The sequence below is a fragment of the Sceloporus occidentalis genome, unplaced genomic scaffold (genome assembly GCF_023333645.1).
Source record: "Sceloporus occidentalis isolate IW3139 unplaced genomic scaffold, rSceOcc1.0.p SCAF_106, whole genome shotgun sequence".
Taxonomy (NCBI): Eukaryota; Metazoa; Chordata; class Lepidosauria; order Squamata; family Phrynosomatidae; genus Sceloporus; species Sceloporus occidentalis.
Window position 1 is genome coordinate 2,105,527 of NW_028317086.1, and position 21,103 is coordinate 2,126,629.

General features: G+C 39.0%; 1 protein-coding gene across 1 annotated transcript in view; it reads left to right on the top strand.

Annotated features, from left to right (window-relative positions):
- Positions 1 to 15,907, top strand: part of LOC149283339 (SUN domain-containing ossification factor-like) — a 28,707-nt gene extending 12,800 nt beyond the window's left edge. The window contains exons 11-24 of the mRNA XM_089497714.1: positions 327 to 432; positions 3,943 to 3,963; positions 4,123 to 4,178; positions 4,618 to 4,709; positions 4,912 to 4,977; positions 9,429 to 9,509; positions 10,261 to 10,351; positions 10,689 to 11,810; positions 12,101 to 12,188; positions 12,469 to 12,573; positions 13,016 to 13,170; positions 13,437 to 13,528; positions 14,370 to 14,425; positions 15,464 to 15,907. Of these exons, the coding sequence (XP_089353840.1) occupies positions 327 to 432; positions 3,943 to 3,963; positions 4,123 to 4,178; positions 4,618 to 4,709; positions 4,912 to 4,977; positions 9,429 to 9,509; positions 10,261 to 10,351; positions 10,689 to 11,810; positions 12,101 to 12,188; positions 12,469 to 12,573; positions 13,016 to 13,170; positions 13,437 to 13,528; positions 14,370 to 14,425; positions 15,464 to 15,907 (2,575 nt within the window). The remainder of the gene's footprint in view (positions 1 to 326; positions 433 to 3,942; positions 3,964 to 4,122; positions 4,179 to 4,617; positions 4,710 to 4,911; positions 4,978 to 9,428; positions 9,510 to 10,260; positions 10,352 to 10,688; positions 11,811 to 12,100; positions 12,189 to 12,468; positions 12,574 to 13,015; positions 13,171 to 13,436; positions 13,529 to 14,369; positions 14,426 to 15,463) is intronic.
- Positions 15,908 to 21,103: the final 5,196 nt, after the last annotated feature.

The following is a 21,103-nucleotide window of genomic DNA, read 5'->3' on the forward strand; positions in this document are numbered from 1 at the left end:
CGGAGAGGTGACACCGCAAGACCCCCTTTAGCAAATAAACCCCACCGCCTTTAAAATTGTTGTATTGCACCGTTGGCTATGTGCAAGTGTAATATCAAACTTTACGCACTGCTCGTAAAAACTCCTTCCATGATCCGTACTTCAGTTCCCATGTGTCGGCCTGGTGAATAATGCATGCGTGTTATAAGTAACTATTATAGCCCTGGTGCTGGCAAAGCTAACATCTGCTTATAGTCCCAACGCTCTCTAGTGGCTTGGCCTTGTCATGTACATTTTCACACGTGACTTCAGTACTTTGAATAAAAGTGCATGTTTTGGCGTTTCAGGTATCCCACTAATAAATGGGTAAAGCTGGGTACTTTCCATGCCAGAGATGAAAGAACAGTGCAGAGCTTCCCACTGGATGAGCAGATGTACGCAAAATACGTCAAGGTAACAGATCCTTAACTGTATGTTATTGTAGAAATGACATTTAAGCATCTCTAAAAGTTAGGCTATGATCCAGCATGCTAGTGTCAATCACGTACATTAACACATCAGAGCACCCGTCTGTTTAAAATATGCACCTTTTTTTTTTTTTGTAGAGTATTTTTTCCATTCTTAGAAAAAAACAGCTCCTCCTCATTAACTATTTCTATTATTGACATTTGAAATAGGTGTTTACTACCCGCTCTTAGATCTCTTCAGCCTTCATACTCTAATAAGGCATATAAAACACTTTATTATTGTGTGTGCCATACAATCCATGGTCATATGTCTCTGAAAAATCTGTTTATGGTTTTGATCATAAATTCCTTACTATAAATGAAGTCTTCTGTAGATCTAAAGAATAATTGGAAGGCGGAAAAAAAATTATGTGCGGACCATTAATATGTCTCTTTACGCTTGTATAAAATATTTACATCCAACTGTAATGTATTATAGTGTTAAAGGCTTATTGACTGTTTAAAACAATATAAAAATCCACAAAAATGAAACAAGCGGAAATCAAGCTGTTGCTTTTGTGCAAATTCATTCAAGATGAACGCAGGTTCTAGGTGGGGTGGGCAGCAAGATTATGGGATAATGGGCTAGGATCCTGCGTTGTCTATGCTGTTCTTTGAGTCTTAAATGCGCTACAGGGTCTACACCAGGACGTCTGCAGCAAGAGTTAATTGTCCCTTTTCTTCTCCTTTGCTTCTCTCTGTTGGAAAATTAACCCCATTTTACCCCATCTTGGTAGCCAGTTTCTTTCCAAATCTGTTTCTGATGCCTCTGATTGCTTGCGCTTACTCTTTCACTTTAGCCAAGTAAATAAAGTTGTAGTGTTTTACTCGCTTGCTTTGCACCATAATGAACTTTTCTCCCCTTTAACAAATGCTGTAAGTGCTGGGGTACCAAACATCATTTCTCTGTGGCTGAAGATCCAAAAGCTTTTAAGGATGACACTTGGCACAATGCTAAGAGAAAATCCTAAAGCTCTAGTTACTCTTTAATGCCTGGGTTCGTCACGCCGGCTCCTAATTTAGTATAAATACTTCTGTTTAATATAGGAGCTAGCGTGCATTGGGTTGACGGTTCTGATCCATCTAATGTATTGAACGTGTCGATTCTATAATGCTGTATTGGAAATATAATTCCTAGTACTATTGAATTCCCAGAGGCTCCTTCAAAATTGAATACTTGATTAAAGTTACATAGAGAATGTAAAAGGAGTCCTGCAAAATGTATATGTTTATATACGTAAGAAAAAAAGCCTACTTGGGATATATATTCGTACTGCGTTTATTTTTTGCTGTTTATAGTGGGACTTGCCTGCTTCGTTTTGAATCCCAAAGTCTTTCCGGTGGACATTGACCCACGCTTCCAGTAAAGCACGCTCACAAAAGACTTTGTTCCTTTTTATTGCCTTTTAATAGTGAAAAACTATTCTCATTCTCAATCGCTTACTGTAGACAGGGTGTTTTCCATGTTGGATCAGGCCGGGCGGTGAAGTGAGCGAACGTTTCATCGGTTGAATCATTGAGCTGAACGGAGCTGTAGAGGTTCCAGATTTATTTGGCAAGACTACTAAAAACACATTAACATCTTCAAACTAAAGAATTATAATTACGATTTATATGAATTAAGGCTAAATCATGGGCTAGCAGCACAGCTAGTGGTAATGCACAATTCTTACCGTATAATTTAAAGAGCCATAGAACACAACTACATACAAACATTACCAGTCACGTACATGAAACACTTTGATTCCATAATCTTAGAATAATCAGAGTCATTTTTAAAATGTATTTATAGCTTTTATGTGTGGGCTAAACTCTAGCTAACCTGCGCTAGCGTGATCGTCAATGTGGTGAAAAGGCTAATCGTTTTTTTTTTCTGAAATTCTGTAAGGAACATTGTATTACCCAAAAGCAAGAGACCGGTTTCTGTTGACCAACCTAGGATTTTGTTCATTGAGTATTTTTTAGGTAGTACTCTCAGCTTGGCCTATACCCCCCTTTGGGTTTGGGCCTATTTTGACCTTTAAAACATTTTTTTCCGAAAGGCATTCATAGAAGTAAGGAAACCGCTGACTGCCTGAAGGCAAACTGCCCCGAATGTGTTACCGTGATGAGGCGTTTTGTTCCGTTTCACTGTAGGCAAGCTGTCATGCTGAGCAAACTTGCATCTAAATGTGTCAATATGTTTGTGCAGAATCAAAGCCAACAGGATACCAAACTAACTGCTAGCAAACAAAGTCAACATTCTGGGGCTCGCTCTTTAATTTTCGGGCACCAAATGTTGAACGGCACAAAGTATCCTTGTTTTTTGGCATCTCTTACTGATTGTTAGTCCTTTACTAGTCCTAGTTTTGATTTTAATTTTTTTTCATGAGCGATATCTCTGTATTTTGGCTCCTGCCTGTTACAGGACATCCTCGTACATAAGCTCTGCTGGCTCATTTACCGGCCATGGGGCTAGCCAAACGTTATTTACACCGACTCAGGACTAGGAGAAAAGGATGCTTGGATACTACGAACCCGATACTTCTTTTCAGACAGTGAAAGTTACCCAATGGGGTATCACGTTTCAGACGGTTGTATCAGTGTCTAGCTGCTACCGTTTTAGATGTGAAGGATGAGCTAGATTGTCCCATAGGGTGGGAAATGGCTGCTTATATAGGTTATGATTTTCCTCCTTTCTAAATGAATGAGCTTATTGATTAATGCGGTGTCTGCTGCCGCTGCCTAGCAAATACAAACGCTGCTGCTTCCCGTATCATGGAGCGCTTGAGGTCCAAGCCAAATCTGGACTGCCGGCAAGAAGAAAGACGAGCCATCGTGGTGGCTTCTCTTTAATGTGTTCAGCTGGGGTGGAAAGGGAAGGAAGTAGAAGCAGATAAAATTATTTTTCTACATCGACACTACAGTGAAGTCTATCAGATGGGTAGAAGACAGAAGAAATCAAATAGATTGTTCTCTCCAACGCAAATGTTATTCTGTCGGATTGTCGGTGTACGCCGCTTTTAGAGCATGGCTGCATGCAAGCTTTCCGCTAGGCTTGTTGGATAAATTGGTGTTTATGTGAAGAAAAGGGCTTAATGTATTTGAGGTCTACGCTGCTTTGCCATATGATGGTGCTATAAACAATACATATTGCTTGCTAACTATATTAACCTGTTGCTGCAATGACTCCTTGGTGGTAAGGGGGGGGGGCTCTGAGACGAAGCCTGATCTCTACTTCAGAGAGGACGCTTGTCCCTGGGGTTAATAGGCCCTGCGTTCAGGATTCAGCTGGCTGGGTTACTGATAAAGCATGAAAGATGAAAGTAAAATACTACAACTTTATACTCCTTAACCGCTTGGTTTCCTAACGACCGTATGTAAATGCCAGTTCCTTAGATGATACGGCTTGTTGCATGTATCTTATTCTCTGTACTGACACTGTTTTTCTCTTTCCTTGTTCCTTTATTTGCTTCAGATGTTCATCAAGTACATAAAGGTTAGCAACGTTCTCTGAATGTTTAATGTGCCGCTGATTAATGCATGACGTTTTAATACATTGGCGAATCTGCACTGGCTTGTAGGTGCACATGATTGAGCCGAGCACGGCGACGCCGCCGCATACGTTTCGTGTCTAATTTTATGCCGTTTCATTTAGGTGGAGCTCATCTCGCATTTTGGATCGGAGCACTTCTGCCCATTGAGCCTCATAAGGTAAAATGAAATGACCAGGTAGTGATGTTTGAAAAGATTTTTTGCCACGTTATATGACGTTTAGATAAGAGATGAAGTTAAATCTGGCTATATTCTAGAAGGGCTATATATATTCTAGAAGGGCTTTAGTATTTTACTAAAACCTAGTTAAGTGTTTGAAGAACTTTTTGATGGTAGTGCTCCATTTCTTTTCACTGTAACTTATAATCGAGTGCACGATACACTTAGCCAATGAAACAATGTTTTATTTCCACTCTATGCCAGTGTGGTAAAATGTTACGTTTTCATTTTCCCAGGTAGTTACTACAACTACAGCTAGTTTTGGTTATTGCCATGTGTAAACATGTGGCCAGTGGATATTATAAATAAATAATGAAAATATTATATAAGCCATCAAAAGACAGAAAAAATAATTTTGACCACTTTTTGTTTTGTATAGGGTTTTTGGTACCAGCATGGTGGAAGAATACGAGGAAATCGTTGACTCTCAGGACCAGTCAGAACGCCAAGAACTATATGATGAAGATGAAGGTAGCAGAACTGAAACAAACCTTAAAAGATCTCATAAGTTTGTAATTAATTGCCTGATTGTATAGAGAATCCGTTCTGCGTGAGGAATGATTTCGCAAGTTGGGTTCACTCATCCAAGACTTTATTAAGTGCAATTTTAATAGTTAGCTGTTTCAGTTGAACCTGCTTATTGTGTTAATTGATCTGCATTTTCTCTCCATAGATTATCCAATGGATCACAACACAAGGGATGATAAATCATCTAAAAATCTGCTTGGTTCTGCTACAAGTGAGTGTGAACAGAACCTTTATTAAAACAACCAACCATCTCCTGATCGAGCTACAATGGGTGCTGTTTGAACTACATATACCATGATACACAACCATGCTCGAAACCTGCTGATACAATTCTCTATTTCTGTCAACCTCATCCTCCCTTAATATCATTGAAGCTTGTCTCTTTTACCTCGGCTGTTTTCTGTCAGTGGCCAACACTACACACACACACACACACACACACACACACACACACACACACACACACACACACACACACACACACACACACACACACACACACACACACATTAGATCTGGAAGCAGACATGCCTGTCTTCTGCTGTACCTTTCGCTGTGTTGCCACAAACCCCCTCTCTCCTCTAACATCTCCAAACTAATCCTGAGTGACATCGGCATACCTATCAACAATCCCTCTTTCTCTGCTGCAGCTAAACTTTTAACCTCTTGCCTCTAAACGTTTAACCCCTACCTTCGTTGGTATCTCATAGTGGACCATCTCCTCCTCGTGATCCCCAAATTGACCTGATCTCCCGCCTCTGTAACATCTCCTAATTCTCAAATTCCTCTCCTGTCTGTCTATCTGACTACCAGCACTTCCAAGGAGGAGCTTCTCGTTATTCCCTTGTCTTATATATATCCATAACTATATTCTTCCTTCGCGTCACATCACCCACCAAATCCTGCCACCTTCACATGTAAAATGTGTCCTCACATATGATGCCACTAAAATACTAATTGCCTAATTACCCCAGTTTTAACCCCTTCAGGACCGGGATTTTGATACTAACGTGTCGCTAAAGGACCAGAGCCGTTTTTGTGTTTTTGCCATGTCTTTCTTCAACTGTAATTTCTCTCTTATCAATTGGTGCACCCACACAAATCATATATTGTTTTTTTCAGCACAAGTAGGGCTTTCATTTGAAACCATAGTAAGCTGGGTAGTACATTGTTTTGTTTGAAAAAAAACTGGAAAAAGTGGGGAAAAAATGAAAAAAAAACATTTTTTTACAGTTTTGTATACATACAAATTGTACACACATTAAACCAATGGGAAAAAGTGATCCCAAATATATTCATTAAGTTGTCCTGATTTGGAAACCACCCAACATGGCCAGGATTTTTATCTATTTTGACCAGTATAGGGCAAATATTGCAAGGCATGCATCACGTTTTTGAAATGTAATTTTTTTTCAAATTTGGCATGGTAGTCTAATAACTGCAATAGTTGTCACAGATACTGATTACCCCCCCAAAATTATATGTTTATGAACAGTAGATAAGTCAAGGTGTACAACTAGGGTCATTTTGACACTTTTCAAACAGTGATTTTATCGCCAATTGCTGCCAAATTTTGAGGTATTTTTATATTTTTGGGGGTTTTTTTGCATATGTTGCAATGTTGCTTTAGATTTTATATTATATTTTGTATAGAATATGTGCAACTGCAGAACAAAACACCAAATTGTGTTCACCAACATCCCCCGGTTCCAACAAGGCCTCACATGCATGGTTCATGCATTTTTTGAGGAAGCTATGAGGGCAAAACTGGAACATGCGCATTTTCGTTTTCACATTTGGAATTGTCAGAAATTGGTTTCCTGGGCCCATATCCCATTTGGGACATTTTGGAAGCCCCCTGCTGTAAATTACCCCATAAAAGTATATATTTATGAACAGTAGACAAGTCAAGGTGTTCAACTAGGGTAGTTTTGACAGTTTTCAGCTAGCCTTTTCTTCACTGATGTCTGCCAAAGTTCACGGAAAATTTATTTTATTGCGTTTTTAACAAATACATTTCAATGTTAACATTTATTTCTTGCACAGCATATGTGCAACAGTGGAAGAAAGCACCACATTTTGTTCACCAACACCCCCCGGTCCCAACAAGGCCTCACATGCATGGTTCATGCATTTTTTGAGGAAGCCATGAGGCCATAACTGGAACATGCGCAAGTTTTCAGAAATTGGTTTCCTGGGCCCATATCCCATTTGGGACATTTTGGAAGCCCCCCCACTGTAAATTACCCCATAAAAGTATATATTTATGAACAGTGGACAAGTCAAGGTGTTCAACTAGGGTAGTTTTGACAGTTTTCAGCCAGCCATTTCTTCACTGATGTCTGCCAAACTTCACAGGGAAATTATTTTATTGCGTTTTTAACGCATACATTTCAATGTTGCAATTTATTTCTTGCACAGCATATGAGTAACACTGGAAAAAAAACACCACATTTTGTTCACCAACACCCCCCGGTTCCAACAAGGCCTCACATGCATGGTTCATGTATTTTTTGAGGAAGCTATGAGGGCAAAACTGGAACATGTGCATTTACATTTTTTTAAATATTTTTTTCATCAGATTACTTGTAAGTGACAGGTTTAGGCCGCTGACATCAATCAGGGAGACCGATCAATAATCAGCGACTTAAAATGTCACCGACAAGTGATCAGGTAATAATTATGATTTTTTCATTTATTAATAATTTGTGTTTTTTCATAATTACCCTAGATGACCCCTCTCTTTTTGTAGAGCAGGGTCATCCGTGGGCTGCCATAATGATCCGATCACTCCTATTGGCCAGGAGCGATCTGATCAGCCCAGCATTTGACCTGGAAGCACCCTGGACTTTCAGGTCATTGCTGTTATTTTTTTTTTAATTATTATTATTATTTTTTTTTAATTTATTTATTTTTTAATTTTTTTTTTTTAAATTATTATTTTTTACATTATTTTTTTTAACTCTTTCAATGCTGATGCTCCATTGAAGCACAGCATTGATTGATATTTAGTCCCCACAAGCTTGTGGGGACTAATATTAACCCCTGCAATGCTGCGATGGGGGTCATACACAATCGCAGCATTGAAGGGGTTAATTGAGGAAGAGGGGGGTAGGGGTTAACTGAGGAAGGGTGGGGGTGGGGGGGGTCTGGTCTCCACACTCATGTGGAGACCAAAGAACCCTGTCTCCCTGTCCCTGAAGCTGCCTCTGGCAGCTGGGACACAATCTCCAATAGACTGGAGATTGTAGGGGAGGAGTCTCCAGGCAGACCACAGTGAAGTCCAGGCTTCCAGGCAGACCACCAGCAGCAGAACCCCCTAAAAAAACGGGAATTAACCCCTTCAATGCCGCGATCGCTTGTGTGGGGACCCCTTCAACACCCCCCCCCTTCCCTGAAGCTGCCTGTGGCAGCTGAAACCGCGATTGCAGATTTTTCTGCAATCGCTGTTTCTGCCTACAAAATCACTCCGTGGGAGTGATCGTGGGCTTGGGGGCGGGCTTAGACAGGCTGTGCTGTCTGCCCAGGACTCCTGGGCAGACAGCAGCAGCGCCCCCACGATCACCGCGATTGTGGTGATGTGGGGGCGTTTTTTGGAGGAGACGTACCTGGTACGTCCCGGTCTACCGGTGACTGTTAACCAGAAAGTACCAGGTACGTCCCGGTACTGAAGGGGTTAAACTCCTTAATGCCCACCTGTTCAAATAAGCATACAGTCAATACTCCAAATACCCACTGCATCTGTTCTGGCCACCTTTGAGATCTCCACATGATCTTCACTGCAATCCAGTCATCCTCACTCAAGCTGTCCCTCACTTTCTGTTATTCTTCAACATCTTCTTCTTCTGTACCAGTTTGTCTTAATGTGTTTATTGTTAATTATGTTTTGTTTTTACACTCGCTATTGTAGTAGCCCTACAGAATCTGCTGGCGCTCTACAAATAATATGTACATGGCATATTCCATAGAATGTCATTATCCGTGATGCTCACGTTGTCGGTGTTCCTACGTACGTCCCTTTCAAGGATTCTCAAACTGCTGTTCTCTGTGTTCTGTGCTCCGATGCTCTTATGTAGCGCTGAGCTAAGCTGCCGAATGTCATTTGATGTATTAAGTGGCTTTTTTTTTTTTTTTTTTTAATTGCTCATTAAATTGACTTCTTCTGCTTTCATGTCCATCCTTCCATTCAATATTAGTTTGTATAGAGTACATTTTTACAAGATAGACTTTAAATTACATGTCACGTAACCAGCAGAAATAGTAGACCTTAATACAACAGGCGAACCTAACCGTGTGTAAGATGAGACCAACGACTGATTAAGCATTGAGTCTTTACAGCAGGAAAAAATGTGCAGACTAGATCTGCCTTCAAATTCTAGGTTAGGCGTTGTATTTTTGATCATCTTCTCTAGATAGGTCCACAAATGTAATGTACAGATCATATATGTTAACATCAGGCTAGACATATATACACACTTCTGTTTAGAACCATAATGGAAACCACTATTATTAGAATCAGGCCATATCATGTATTTTTTATATACTGTTATATTAGAAAAAAAATTATACACGAAACGCCCTACCCGGCCGCCGCCATTGTAAGTTCATGGAAATGACCGCAGATGAAGTAATGTTTGCTTGTGTTCCCTGCATTCTCTTCAGATGCCATTATTAGCATGGTGAATAATCTTGCTGCTAACATGCTGGGTGCGAATACTGAGGAAGAAATCACTGAAGGGAAAGGTAGCGCTTCAATGATAATTTTTATATATATATATATATATATTATTTAGTAACAAATAAAATATGGGTCTTTTTGTTTTAAAGCACTTCGCCCATGGAAATCATGGCACTAGAACGCGATTTTGAGTTGATTTAGTGATATTATGTCTCCTGAAGGTAAAGTGTGTCATTGATGCCTCCACGAGTTTATTAACGAAATAAGAAGTGAAGGTCTTAACCAAGTGAAAGATTAGAAAAGAAGCTTGTGCGAGACATGTTATTTATTATGGCTTGCCCTTCACTGTGGTTCGGCTTCTGCTTGGGCCATAGACCTTCAATAATGCTTGTTTACAATGTATTCCACTGAATGACATAAATGATATATATATATGTGACTAATGAAACTTCATAAATGTCTCCGTTTTGGGGTTGTTTTTAATGCCCGTGGTGTAAGCAGTATAGTGATTTTTGGAACATCAAAGCGTTTGTGTTCATGGAGGACGTATCTCACGCTTGTATGGAAACACTCTTGAAACATGTCTACTGCAGGGCTGGTTCAGACATGGCTTCCCTGCAGAACGCATGTCTTGTTAGCGTTACTTGCTGAAAAGCTGTTTCTCCCTCCAATTCTATCCCCAGTGATTGTATTATTGCTTAATGCTTTAGTCCGTAGCTTTTTGTACGTCCGTTGGGAATCCTGCGAGAGCTTTCTTCAGTTCACTGTAAACTTAAAATAAACTGGAATTTGTTTTTGTTACACCCGTAAACCTAGTACTGAATGGGAGCAGATCTGAAAATGTATCCGAAACCCAAGATACAGCAGCAGCATCTGAACAGACGCTAACTATAACTCCAACACCAATGTAAGTTCTCTTATCAAAATGAAATACAGCAGAGTTGTAGATCTGTCATACTTTCTGACAAGCACATTTTTCTCATAACCCTGCAGGCCTATTCATATGGAGATTAAGCAATGAAACAAAGTAGGATGTTCTACTATAAAATGGAAATGTTGAGCAGTTTTTACTTCTCCTATATCAGTGTGTTTGTAGTTGTGCCATCTGTTCTTTTAAACGTATGGCACTTTATTTTGGGCTAATTCCAAAGTTTGTTGTGACATATGGGGAGCATATGGTTGGAGTCTTGAAGAGCAAATGAATGTCTGACGTGTGTCTGTATTAATCGAAGTGGGTTTTCTAGGTTGGATACCAGCATCTCTGCTCCTACAATACCTGTTGCTGAGATGGAGGCTCCAAAAGAAAACCCCATAGTTCAGTTGGTTCAAGATGAGGATGAGGAACCACCGATTCAGTCAACAGTCATTCTTCTACCAAAGGGGGATCAGGAAGAAGAAAAAGTTGTCTGGTTTGAACACGAAACCCAGTTGTATTGCAGTGAACTTATAACCGTTTGCTGCATCTCCAGTTTCACTGAACATATATATAGATGGTGTTCCGCCATTGTGGCGATTCACAGACTGCGTAGTAAAACGGCAGAATACAAAAGAGAGGAGGAGGAATCTCGGGCCGCTCAGCAGCCTCTTGCAAGCCCAACTACTACCGCTGATTCAATTATAACTGTTGTGCCAGAAGCATCGGAAGTGAAAACAGAAAAAGCAACAACAGACTTTATTCTGGTTAATCCTGGAGACGATTTACAATCTAGTGATAATATTGAGTCTATTGATTTAGAACCTAGCCACACACAGGCAGTGTCGTCTCAGGCTTTTGTTTCAGACTTAACATCTGATGTAAACTCTGCATCAACAACGTCTGTACTAGAGGCCACCAAAATGGACATTGCCTCAACATTGCACACTCCATCATCAGAGGTGACACTGTTACCAACAAAGGAGCTTCAACCGAGTGAGACTCTGGTTTATGGTGAAAAAACAACTGTCATCTTGGAGACCAGTAGTGTGCCGAGCATCCCGGAGGGCAACATCAAAGAAACTGACTACGTTGATATTAAAGCTACCGAGACCCTTCCGCCCCCCGAAACCAGCACGTTACCAACAGAGAATGAATTTGAAGAAGCACAAAAGCCTGTAATGAATAAGACTATTGAAACCCCAACTCCCCTAGAGAAAAAGGAGGAAGAGCAGACATCCGATGATGTGACGATCCCTGGCAACCTGCAAAGAACTACTACAGACTTCTATGCGGAACTCCAAAATTCCACCGATCTGGGCTATACCAATGGAAATCAAGTACATGGCTCCAATCAAAAGGAATCTGTTTTCATGAGACTCAATAACCGCATTAAAGCTCTGGAAGTGAACATGTCTCTTAGTAGCCGCTATTTGGAAGAACTTAGCCAAAGGTACGTTTTATATCTATATACTGTATATATTATCATATCACTTTATATTTTAGGCAACCTCTTAGCTTTGTGAGTTTGTGTTTTCATTCTCATGTACTTATTTAGTGTTTTTGTATATATATTATGTGTATTTAATTTTGATACTTGTTTTATTTATATATATATGTATGTCGTTTTTGGTTTCCATTTATATGCGAGTGGGAAAGGTATTTGCAGCGTTTTGTTGAGATAAATACTGTCAATTTTTTGTTTTTAAAAAGTGGTAATGTGTTTTTTGTTTTTTTTGTTAGATATCGTAAACAAATGGAAGAAATGCAGAGAGCCTTCAACAAAACCATATTGAAACTTCAGAATACTTCAAGAATTGCTGAAGAGCAGGTAATCCCTTTTTTCCCCCTCCGTTCTTATTTTCTGCATTATGTCTTAGTGTTAATGTTTTGTTCAGGGGTTAATAACCTGTTACAGGAGGACAGGGCGTAGTTCAATCCTAGCATTTACCGCTTTTAACCCTTCTCGTCACTTTTTTTTAATATCCTGTCTTTTGAACTAGCACATATCCTGCTGTTACCCCGCAGCATGTATACAGAGTGTTTATTTTGTTGACAACTACATGGAGGATGCTGTTGAAGATAACTAATCTGCTTGCCCCTTTCCTCAGGACCAGCGACAAACGGAGTCAATTCAATTGCTGCAAGCACAGATCATTAATATGACACAATTGGTTTCCAATCTGTCAGAAACAGTCATTGAACTAAGACGTGAGGTAGGTGCCATTTAATTGAAGTGTTTGATTTAAATGTTGTTCTTATTACAATGAGAATGTTTAGCTGTGCCCATGTTATAATATTACGTATCTTCAGTGCATTGATGACATAGAAAAGGCAAATATTGACTGATCATCTATTTTAAAATCTCCCAGGAAAAACTGACTATGCTCTAGTCTATTTTATTCGGATCAGTGCTTTAAATTTGATTTAAAGTGTTTGATTTAAATGTTTATAATGAACACTTATTGTTAGGTCAAATCAGCCAATTTTTGATAACTAATTCTGCTTATGAGCTAGTTTCTTTGATGTCAGATTTTAATGTCTCTTCACCAAGGTTTTGTTATCACAGATGAAATTGTTTCTTACATTTTCCTTGCTTTAACCGAAGGGCTTATACTTTTAACTAGTATGCTTACCGAGATTTTGCTTTCCCTGCAGGTGTCTGATCGGCAGAGCTACTTAGTAGTTTCTCTGGTCTTGTGCGTTATCTTAGGACTACTGGTTTGCCTTCAACGCTGCAGAAACACTGCACAATCCAATGAAAATTACCTCTCCAAAATACCTAAAAGCAATAACTTCCCCAGCCCCAAACGGTAAGAAGCTTTTGCAAAAACCTTCTTGACTTCATAGTGTGGTTACCCATACATGGGGTCAATAGCTCATCTACTATAATCACAATTGTATTGGCTCCATAAATTACATCTTTATGTCAAAGCTAAATAAGTAACAAAATTTTTTTTTTTTTCTTTTTCTTCAAAACATGTGAATGTATAATACCTGCAAAGAAACATAGTGAGGATTCAGGCAACAAACTAGGCCATTGATATATATTTTGTTCTCTTTGTTTTTTTTTTTGTAGCTGCTTCTCTTCCTATGACGATATGAATCTTAAGCGGAGAACTACATTTCCCCTGATTCGCTCCCAGTCGTTTCAATTGTCCAGTAAAGAAGGTGTGTATAGAACAGGTATTGACAATAACTCTGACCAGCAGATTAGTCAACTTCATCAGTATTCATTTTCAGCACGATATGGTGGAATCATGTGCTGTCGAAGGCTTTGCATTTGACAAAATCACCACTTAGATGGCGTAGTATGGCAGTCCATTGACCGTCCATTTACTATGCCTTTTGATTTGTTTTTGTAAAGCAATTGATATGAAAGGTTTGGGTGTAGCTGGTAATTAAGATTCCCGATGGATTGAGATTTCAGTGTTTTTATAATTTCTGCTTATACTTTAATACTTGGCCCTGAAAAGGAGCTGTGTGCCAGCGTTAGTCAGGGAGCTTGACAAGGAAGAGAGAATTACACAGAAAAACAATTTAAAAAAGAATATTAGGAATGCCGAGTTTTATCCAAATAGATAAGCTTTTTTTTATTTTTATTCCTTGTTGCCATGCTTCATATTACATGGTTTGTTCTAAAGCTGATTTAGAAGTTGCTAAAAAAATAAAGCAGTCTATGTGGAATGAAACTAGAAACTACAGTTGAACTTTTTATTCCAAAAATGATCTGTCAGTTTAGCATATGAACTACCCAAACCATTCTGGATCACGCGCCTCAGTCAGAACCTTGGTTTGTCAGACTAATTGCTAATACGCTAATTAATGATCTGCGCGTCATCCTGCTTTGTATCAGGACAGTCTATTCCATGTGGCGCTGTGAACCAAAGGTACTTTCGCAGTCAGTTAAAAGTAGCCTCTGGTTTGTTTGCCCAATACCAAGTCTTGTGTAATAAGGTTTATTGTTCTGTTTATTCTTCAACAACTTTAACACATCTATCTATCTATCTAGTGGATCCAGATGACTTGTACATTGTTGAACCATTGAAATTTTCTCCAGTGAAAAAGGTGAGTTCTCCCTTTATAACAGAGAAAAAAGAATGTTAAAGAAATATGAGACGTCTATATATAATGTGTAGAGCAGAAGCAAATACATGTCTGCTTTAGCCAACCGATATCTCCATCTGTAACTGAACTGCAGTTACTGCAGTTTAAAGGCAATTAGCAAGGTATTGACCGCATTACATTAGTAGCCATCTACTGATGCCATACGATCAGCTTTTGGTATCTGGGCACATTGTGTCAGAGCAGTTACATTACAGTATGATATAGAACCAAAGGGCAGCTGTTATATTGGCCACAAACCTGTCGGTTTTCATCAATCCAAACCTTGATGAATTTTCCAGCAAAAACATTTAGAGGACATGGTGATCTTGCTGATTCTTTCATCTGTCGCTGTGTTTCCTTCTTCTGTGGTCTGTAGATTTAGCTTAAAGTATAACTGCAAACCTTTAAATTCTGCCTGTAATCCGCTTTTTAACCAATAGATGGCATGTGAATTTTAGGCAAAAGACGGCTGGCTTTAATATGCTAGAGATTATTTAAACACACTTCTTACCAGTTATTTGCAACGCTAAAAATCCTATCTACAATGTCAGGTACATTGCATATAAGATCAAAAGTCCCGCTTCAGAAACATTTGGTGGCGCTCCAGTTTCTGTGCAGTGTTTGATTATAATTGGTGTACCTGTTGCATGCAAACACATCTACTTTAATGCTTCCTTTCAAATCTTTCTTTGAAGTTTATTTTAGGAATATGCAGACGAGACTGTGAGCCTTAAATAGGAACAAATAACTTTATAGAACAGGCATGTTTTCAAAATGCAGACTTTTATCTGTGTTCTTGTGCAGACTGCAAGGAGTAGACCAGGGGTGCAAGCCTATTCCTCAAGGGCCACAGACATGAAATCATTGTATCTTTGCCTGATAGGATTTAATTCCTGTCCTCAAAGTTGGGATATCCGAGAATTGTGGCCCTTAAGAACTAGGATTCGGCACACTTGATGTAATGTTTTTTTACTCGCTTACATTAACTTTTTGTTTCAGAAAAAACGATGCAAGTATAAAAGTGAAAAGATTGAGACTTTGAAGCCAGTCGATCCATTGAAATCTGTCCCAAACGGGGATATAAAAACAAAGAAGGCTTTCACAAATCAAAGGGACTTCTCTAACATGGGGGAAGTGTACCACTCCTCCTACAAGGGTCCGCCATCAGAGGGCAGTTCGGAAACCTCTTCCCAGTCGGAGGAATCCTATTTCTGTGGCATCACAGCCTGCACGGCCCTGTGTAACGGACAGCCCCAGAAGAGCAAAACCGAGAAGAGGGCCATCAAACGCAGGCGCTCCAAACTCCAGGACCAAGGAAAGTTTATCAAAACATTAATACAAAATAAGTCTGGGTCCATGCCCAGTCTGCACGATATAATCAAAACCAATAAAGACCTTGCCGTGGGGACATTTGGGGTTACGACTGTTTCTGGTCATCTCTAAAAATACATGATTGGATTTCAGCCACAGGGTATCCCTTTCTTTTTATACGATTTCTGGTACTGCAAAGAAGAAATATCCATCTTGTGAGATTTATGACAGCTGATGGTACAACCAACCTGGGATTATATTCCCTGCCTGATGACACAAAGGATTATTTGGATTGAAGATTATTTCCGGTTTTTGGACCTTTAGTGGAAGTAAACAGACCATCTTTTGTTGTTTTTTTTGAGAATTGTTATATAGGATAGTTTTGTTTTTTCACAGTTTAATTACTGGGGGAAATAACTCTTTGATGCCCAGTTTGTTGGGTGGAACTTAAGCTCAGCATCCCTTCCCCTACCCCAACTTTGTTCTTATATTTGCACCTTTTTCATATTTATGTGCCTTCTGTCTATTTATAATGCCACTGGAGAGGAAAGCACCAAGTAAGAATGTGAGGTTTTGGGGTTTTTTGTGTGTTGCCCCCTACCATTTCTCTTTTTTTTTATTTCACGTGGTCTATGCTATGATGGGTAAGGCCATATCCCGACAGAATGTTAAAAGTAACTGTGTGAAAGCAGCGTAGAGGATGACAGTGTGTAGTTATGTTAGAGTAGGTATTTATTATCCCAATGACTTTCTTAATGAAATCTGAGCTCTAAAACGTGCTGACATTTTGAACACGATTGTGTACACAAAATCCACTTTTGCCATACTCCACAGGCAAACTACATACAACGGAGGACAAGTGAAGGAAATAGAAGGGGGCTGCTTATTTTTGGAAGCTCCTTACTTTGCCCAGATCCACTGACTCTGTATTTTGGTGTCTGTATCTGGCAACCTCTTCTAAAGTGTTCAGCATTTCAAGAGTTTGAAACAGAATACAAGGCTACATCTATTTCTCTATAACCAGTGTTACATAGGAAATAGCGTGCCATATCTATAAGATTTCATCCGCGCTCCAGAGGATGTGTGATGCTTTAGTTTCAGAACGAATGAGATAAATATCACATGTAAGGAAGATTCAAGTATTGATCATCTCTGCCATTTTCTTCATACTCATTCACTACAGGTTAATAAAGAGAGCCCATTTTTTAGTAATCAAAAATGATATATTTATATGTAACTGATTTTAAGCAGCCAAATGGTAATTTATATAACAGAGTGAACGTGATTTGTTTTATTACAATGAGAATGTTTAGCTGTGCCCATGTTAAAATATTACATATCTTCAGTGCATTGATGACATAGAAAACGCAAATATTGACTGATCATCTATTTTAAAATCTCCCAGGAAAAACCGACTATGCTCCAGTCTATTTTATTCGGATCAGTGCTTAGGTGTCTGAAATGTCAGTTGTATTTGCTTTACTCCGTTCTCGACAAATTTTGTAAATTAACTGAGGAGTTAAAAAAAAAAATCAGTTATGTAGGATTATGTAGGATCAACCATCATGTCTCAAAACATTTTGAGTTTCTGATGCAAATGAAACATTGAGCAGTTTAAACTCATGTTTAAATCCAAGTCATTCATATATAAGCAGTATTCATACGTGAGTGACCAGCGATAAAACCACAATATCCATGACCCAGTGTCGTCATGAGAACGAGGCATTATGAATAAAACACTGCTTTCCCGTGCATTGGATGATTTGTTAGGTTTATGCGTGCTCATAGTCGGAAGACAGCCCAATACAAAATTCAGTTGTGTCGCTTTGTCGGATGTACACAGCCAAATGATTCAGATGTGTCCCATGGACATGATATTTTTAACGCAACTTCCCCTTTTTCGTAAAGATTCTATTTGGAGGTTAAAACCTGTCTTGGAAATATTTATCCCCCTTTCACTGGCTTTTCCAAATACTCTGCAGAACTTTATAATATTTATACCCCTATTCTGCGCATTGTTAAGGGGACTGTCTATATATGTAATTATATGTGTATATAGGAATTCTTGAAGAAAACGGCTCACTTCCATACCCTTTGGCTGCTTCGTGACATCTGTCGGGCAGCCGGTGCCTACTTCTCACAAGCTGCTAATGGCTTTCCTAGCAGGTCCCTCACCATACCGCTGTTTGAACGGAGCACTGTCCCTTCAGGTTCTTGATTAGAGTTCAGATGATCCACTTAGACAAAACACATTAAATGCACCCTGTAGTAGGCTAAGTGAATAAACTTTAGCAGGTCTTTCATTTAAAGATGCTATCTAGAACGTTGTGCTTGATTCTGTGTTCTTGGCAAAAAGAATGAATGAACCACATTTCTACATGATTTTCAACAATTCTGAGAAAAACATGGATACCTAACACTACTATTTTGCTTTAAATGCTGCTTTTAGTTACCCTGCTGAAATCAACACTTTTGTAAGTGGTGCAGCACCTTTCCCGAGCTTGGTTAGAGTGCATGTAATCTCTTCTGTTTCACTTTATAGTGAAGCCCAGGTATAATTTTTATTATAACTACTGCCGTCTACATCACCTACCTAGTGGAGAAACAGAATCTCTGAATTAAACTATTTTGTTTTACGATATCATGATTAATGATTCCGCCTGATCTCCCTCCCCTTGTAAAAGTGTTTCATTTTGGATGTTTTTTTTTTTATTTTTTGTTGTGTTCCTGCAGAGTTTTGATCAGTTTGGCTATGCTGATGCATTCTTCATCCTGCTTTGAATAATCCAGATGTTTTTTCCCCTCTGTGTTTATTTCCTTTATTTATAAGCCAGCACTTTCTATTGTTCTGTGTTTGAATGCACCCGTGTAGTGGCCTGAAACTAGTTCTGTAACCTGTCCTTTTAGCAAGTGATGCACAAAAGCCCCCATGACCTACTTATGATGGCGTGAAGGAAATGCCTTGCATAACAATAAGCCGCTTCTCAGTTTTTATTTCACCTCCCAACTCTTAACGCCAGTTTTCAAGATATGGTCATACTTTTCAAAATCTTTATATGCAATTTTTGGTAACTTCATCTTTTCTTTATCATGGTTCTATCGGATTTATAAACAGTCACATAAACAGTCAACTTTATTTGTCATGTTGTAATGACAGGTGACTTTAGATTGGGATTGTAAATAATTTTAGTCAAAGAAGAGTACAGAATAAAGTATATGGTATATAGGATCTGAAGAGCTCCTCAGCCAAATCAAGAAGGGCAACTAAGGAATGACCATAAAGCTTAAAACACAATACCGTGCGTGACATCATACACAGATCATTAGTACTGTTACGACAGTCGCAAATATAATTAAGCCTCCAAATAGGTTCGCGTGTGTTGCATGTCTGCTACGTGAGCCCAGGAGGATTGTTTTTCCTTATTTCTCGATTTTGTGTGTAGTGTCGCAGTCTGCTGCCAGGAGGTAAGGAATACACTTGGAAATATAGTAAAATCTTTACACACTGTGGCAGGATTTAAAATGTGTGAGTGTTTTATAACCTGATTTTCATATAATATTCTGACACAATCACTCAAAAATAATTTAATGCGAAGCGGTGTAGTCATTGCAGCCAAATAAGAATGCGGAGGGGCTGATTTATTGTACAAAAACAGTTTTCTGTATTCCCAGAGTTGTTGTAAATTGTGTATTCACTAGTAGATCTACTTTACATCCTTTTTGGATACCGACCGCTTGAAACGCCCCGCGGCCTAGTGTGATTAGTAGCAGATGCATGCGGACCAACTATAGAACTATAGATAGCGGCACCTAGAACACACCTTGTTCTCCTCCTTGGTTTGTGGAGCAGTAGATTCCAGGTTACTTCAGAATGTGTCCTGTTTATATTTTATGAACAGCCTTACTGAACTTTAATATTAAATAAAATGTAACTGCACACAGGTTTCTCTCAAGAGCATTTTCAGTTTGAGTTTGTTTAAACAATGGTTCAACGTCAATAAGATTTTTGAACAATGCAATGCATGTATCGGCACCTGTCTACCCTTCTATTCCTTAAAGTGGGGGGGGGGTCATGTCCAAATTATAATTGTATTTCTCATATGACATGCCTGACTTATCAAAGCTGGTGCCATGTATTTGGACATCTCTACAGGCACCAGATCTGGAATCACCAGTTCACATTCTCCCAATGTTAACACCTATTCAATGCAGCTGTGGCCCGTCATGCTCTTGCGTCAAAACAATTGACAAGGCCGTTCCTTTAAGAGAAATATACTTCAAGAGCAATCAACGAAGAAAGTTAGTAAAGTTCTCACGTTGATTGCACTAAGTTTAGCTCACTTCTCCATCTTTTTCTTGATATGGTATGTGTTATGTGTCAACAACTATGAGAAACATAAAATCTACATTAAGACTATTGGAAGGTAGACTTGATGTTACAAATACTTCATTGCTAACTTATCCTGGGAAGCTCATTGCTAACCTCTTTGTCCTAGATGAACCAGAAGCATTGTCCCCTTTGGCAGCTAAACCGTTCACTCGCATGTCAGCGTAACATCATAGTCAAACTAGTTCAAATAGTTAACCTACGTTTCTGTATATCGGGGTAGCAGATAGTCATAACCTTTATCTTCTGTTTTTAAAATTGCCAATGATATGAATAATTTCCTTGGAAGCTGAGTGGTGGTCTTGGAGCATATGTGTTTGACTGATTTTGAGTATTTTCCCACTTTATATTGGTGCCCCTTGATATGACACCTGACACTAGTTTTTGTTAATGAATATCATGCTTCTAATCGGTGATGTTTATTATTTTTTGTACCCTACCCCATTTTGTTATGGTTTTGCTGCTTTCTGCTTTGTTCACTAACACCTCACATGGTTCCTTTTTAGACCAGGCGCTTTCTTACAAAGGTCTGCAGGAAATGCACAACCCGTTCAGCACCCTGACCTTAAATCTTAGACCAGACTAGAAGAAAATGTGCAAAAAAAAAATGTTTCTTTTCTATTTTTTATTGCTTAAAAATGTGGTTAAAACAAATGTAACTCCAGAGCCTTAGTGCAATTTAGAAACTGTGAATTTCCAAATAAATCTGAACATTTTGTCTTTAATGAGTGTTTTTGGTGTGTATTTCTGTTTTGTAGGGTACCAGAATAGCGATAACATTGGCTTTGCCATTGTTAAGTGAATAGTCCTTATTTAATCAGTTTCCCTTCTTGAATTTCTCTCTTCTCGTTGCCCAACCTTACAAATGCTGCCTGAACCGAACAACTGCTTAACTGTACTGCAGGTGGAATAATCATGTAAGACACTTAATCTATAAACAC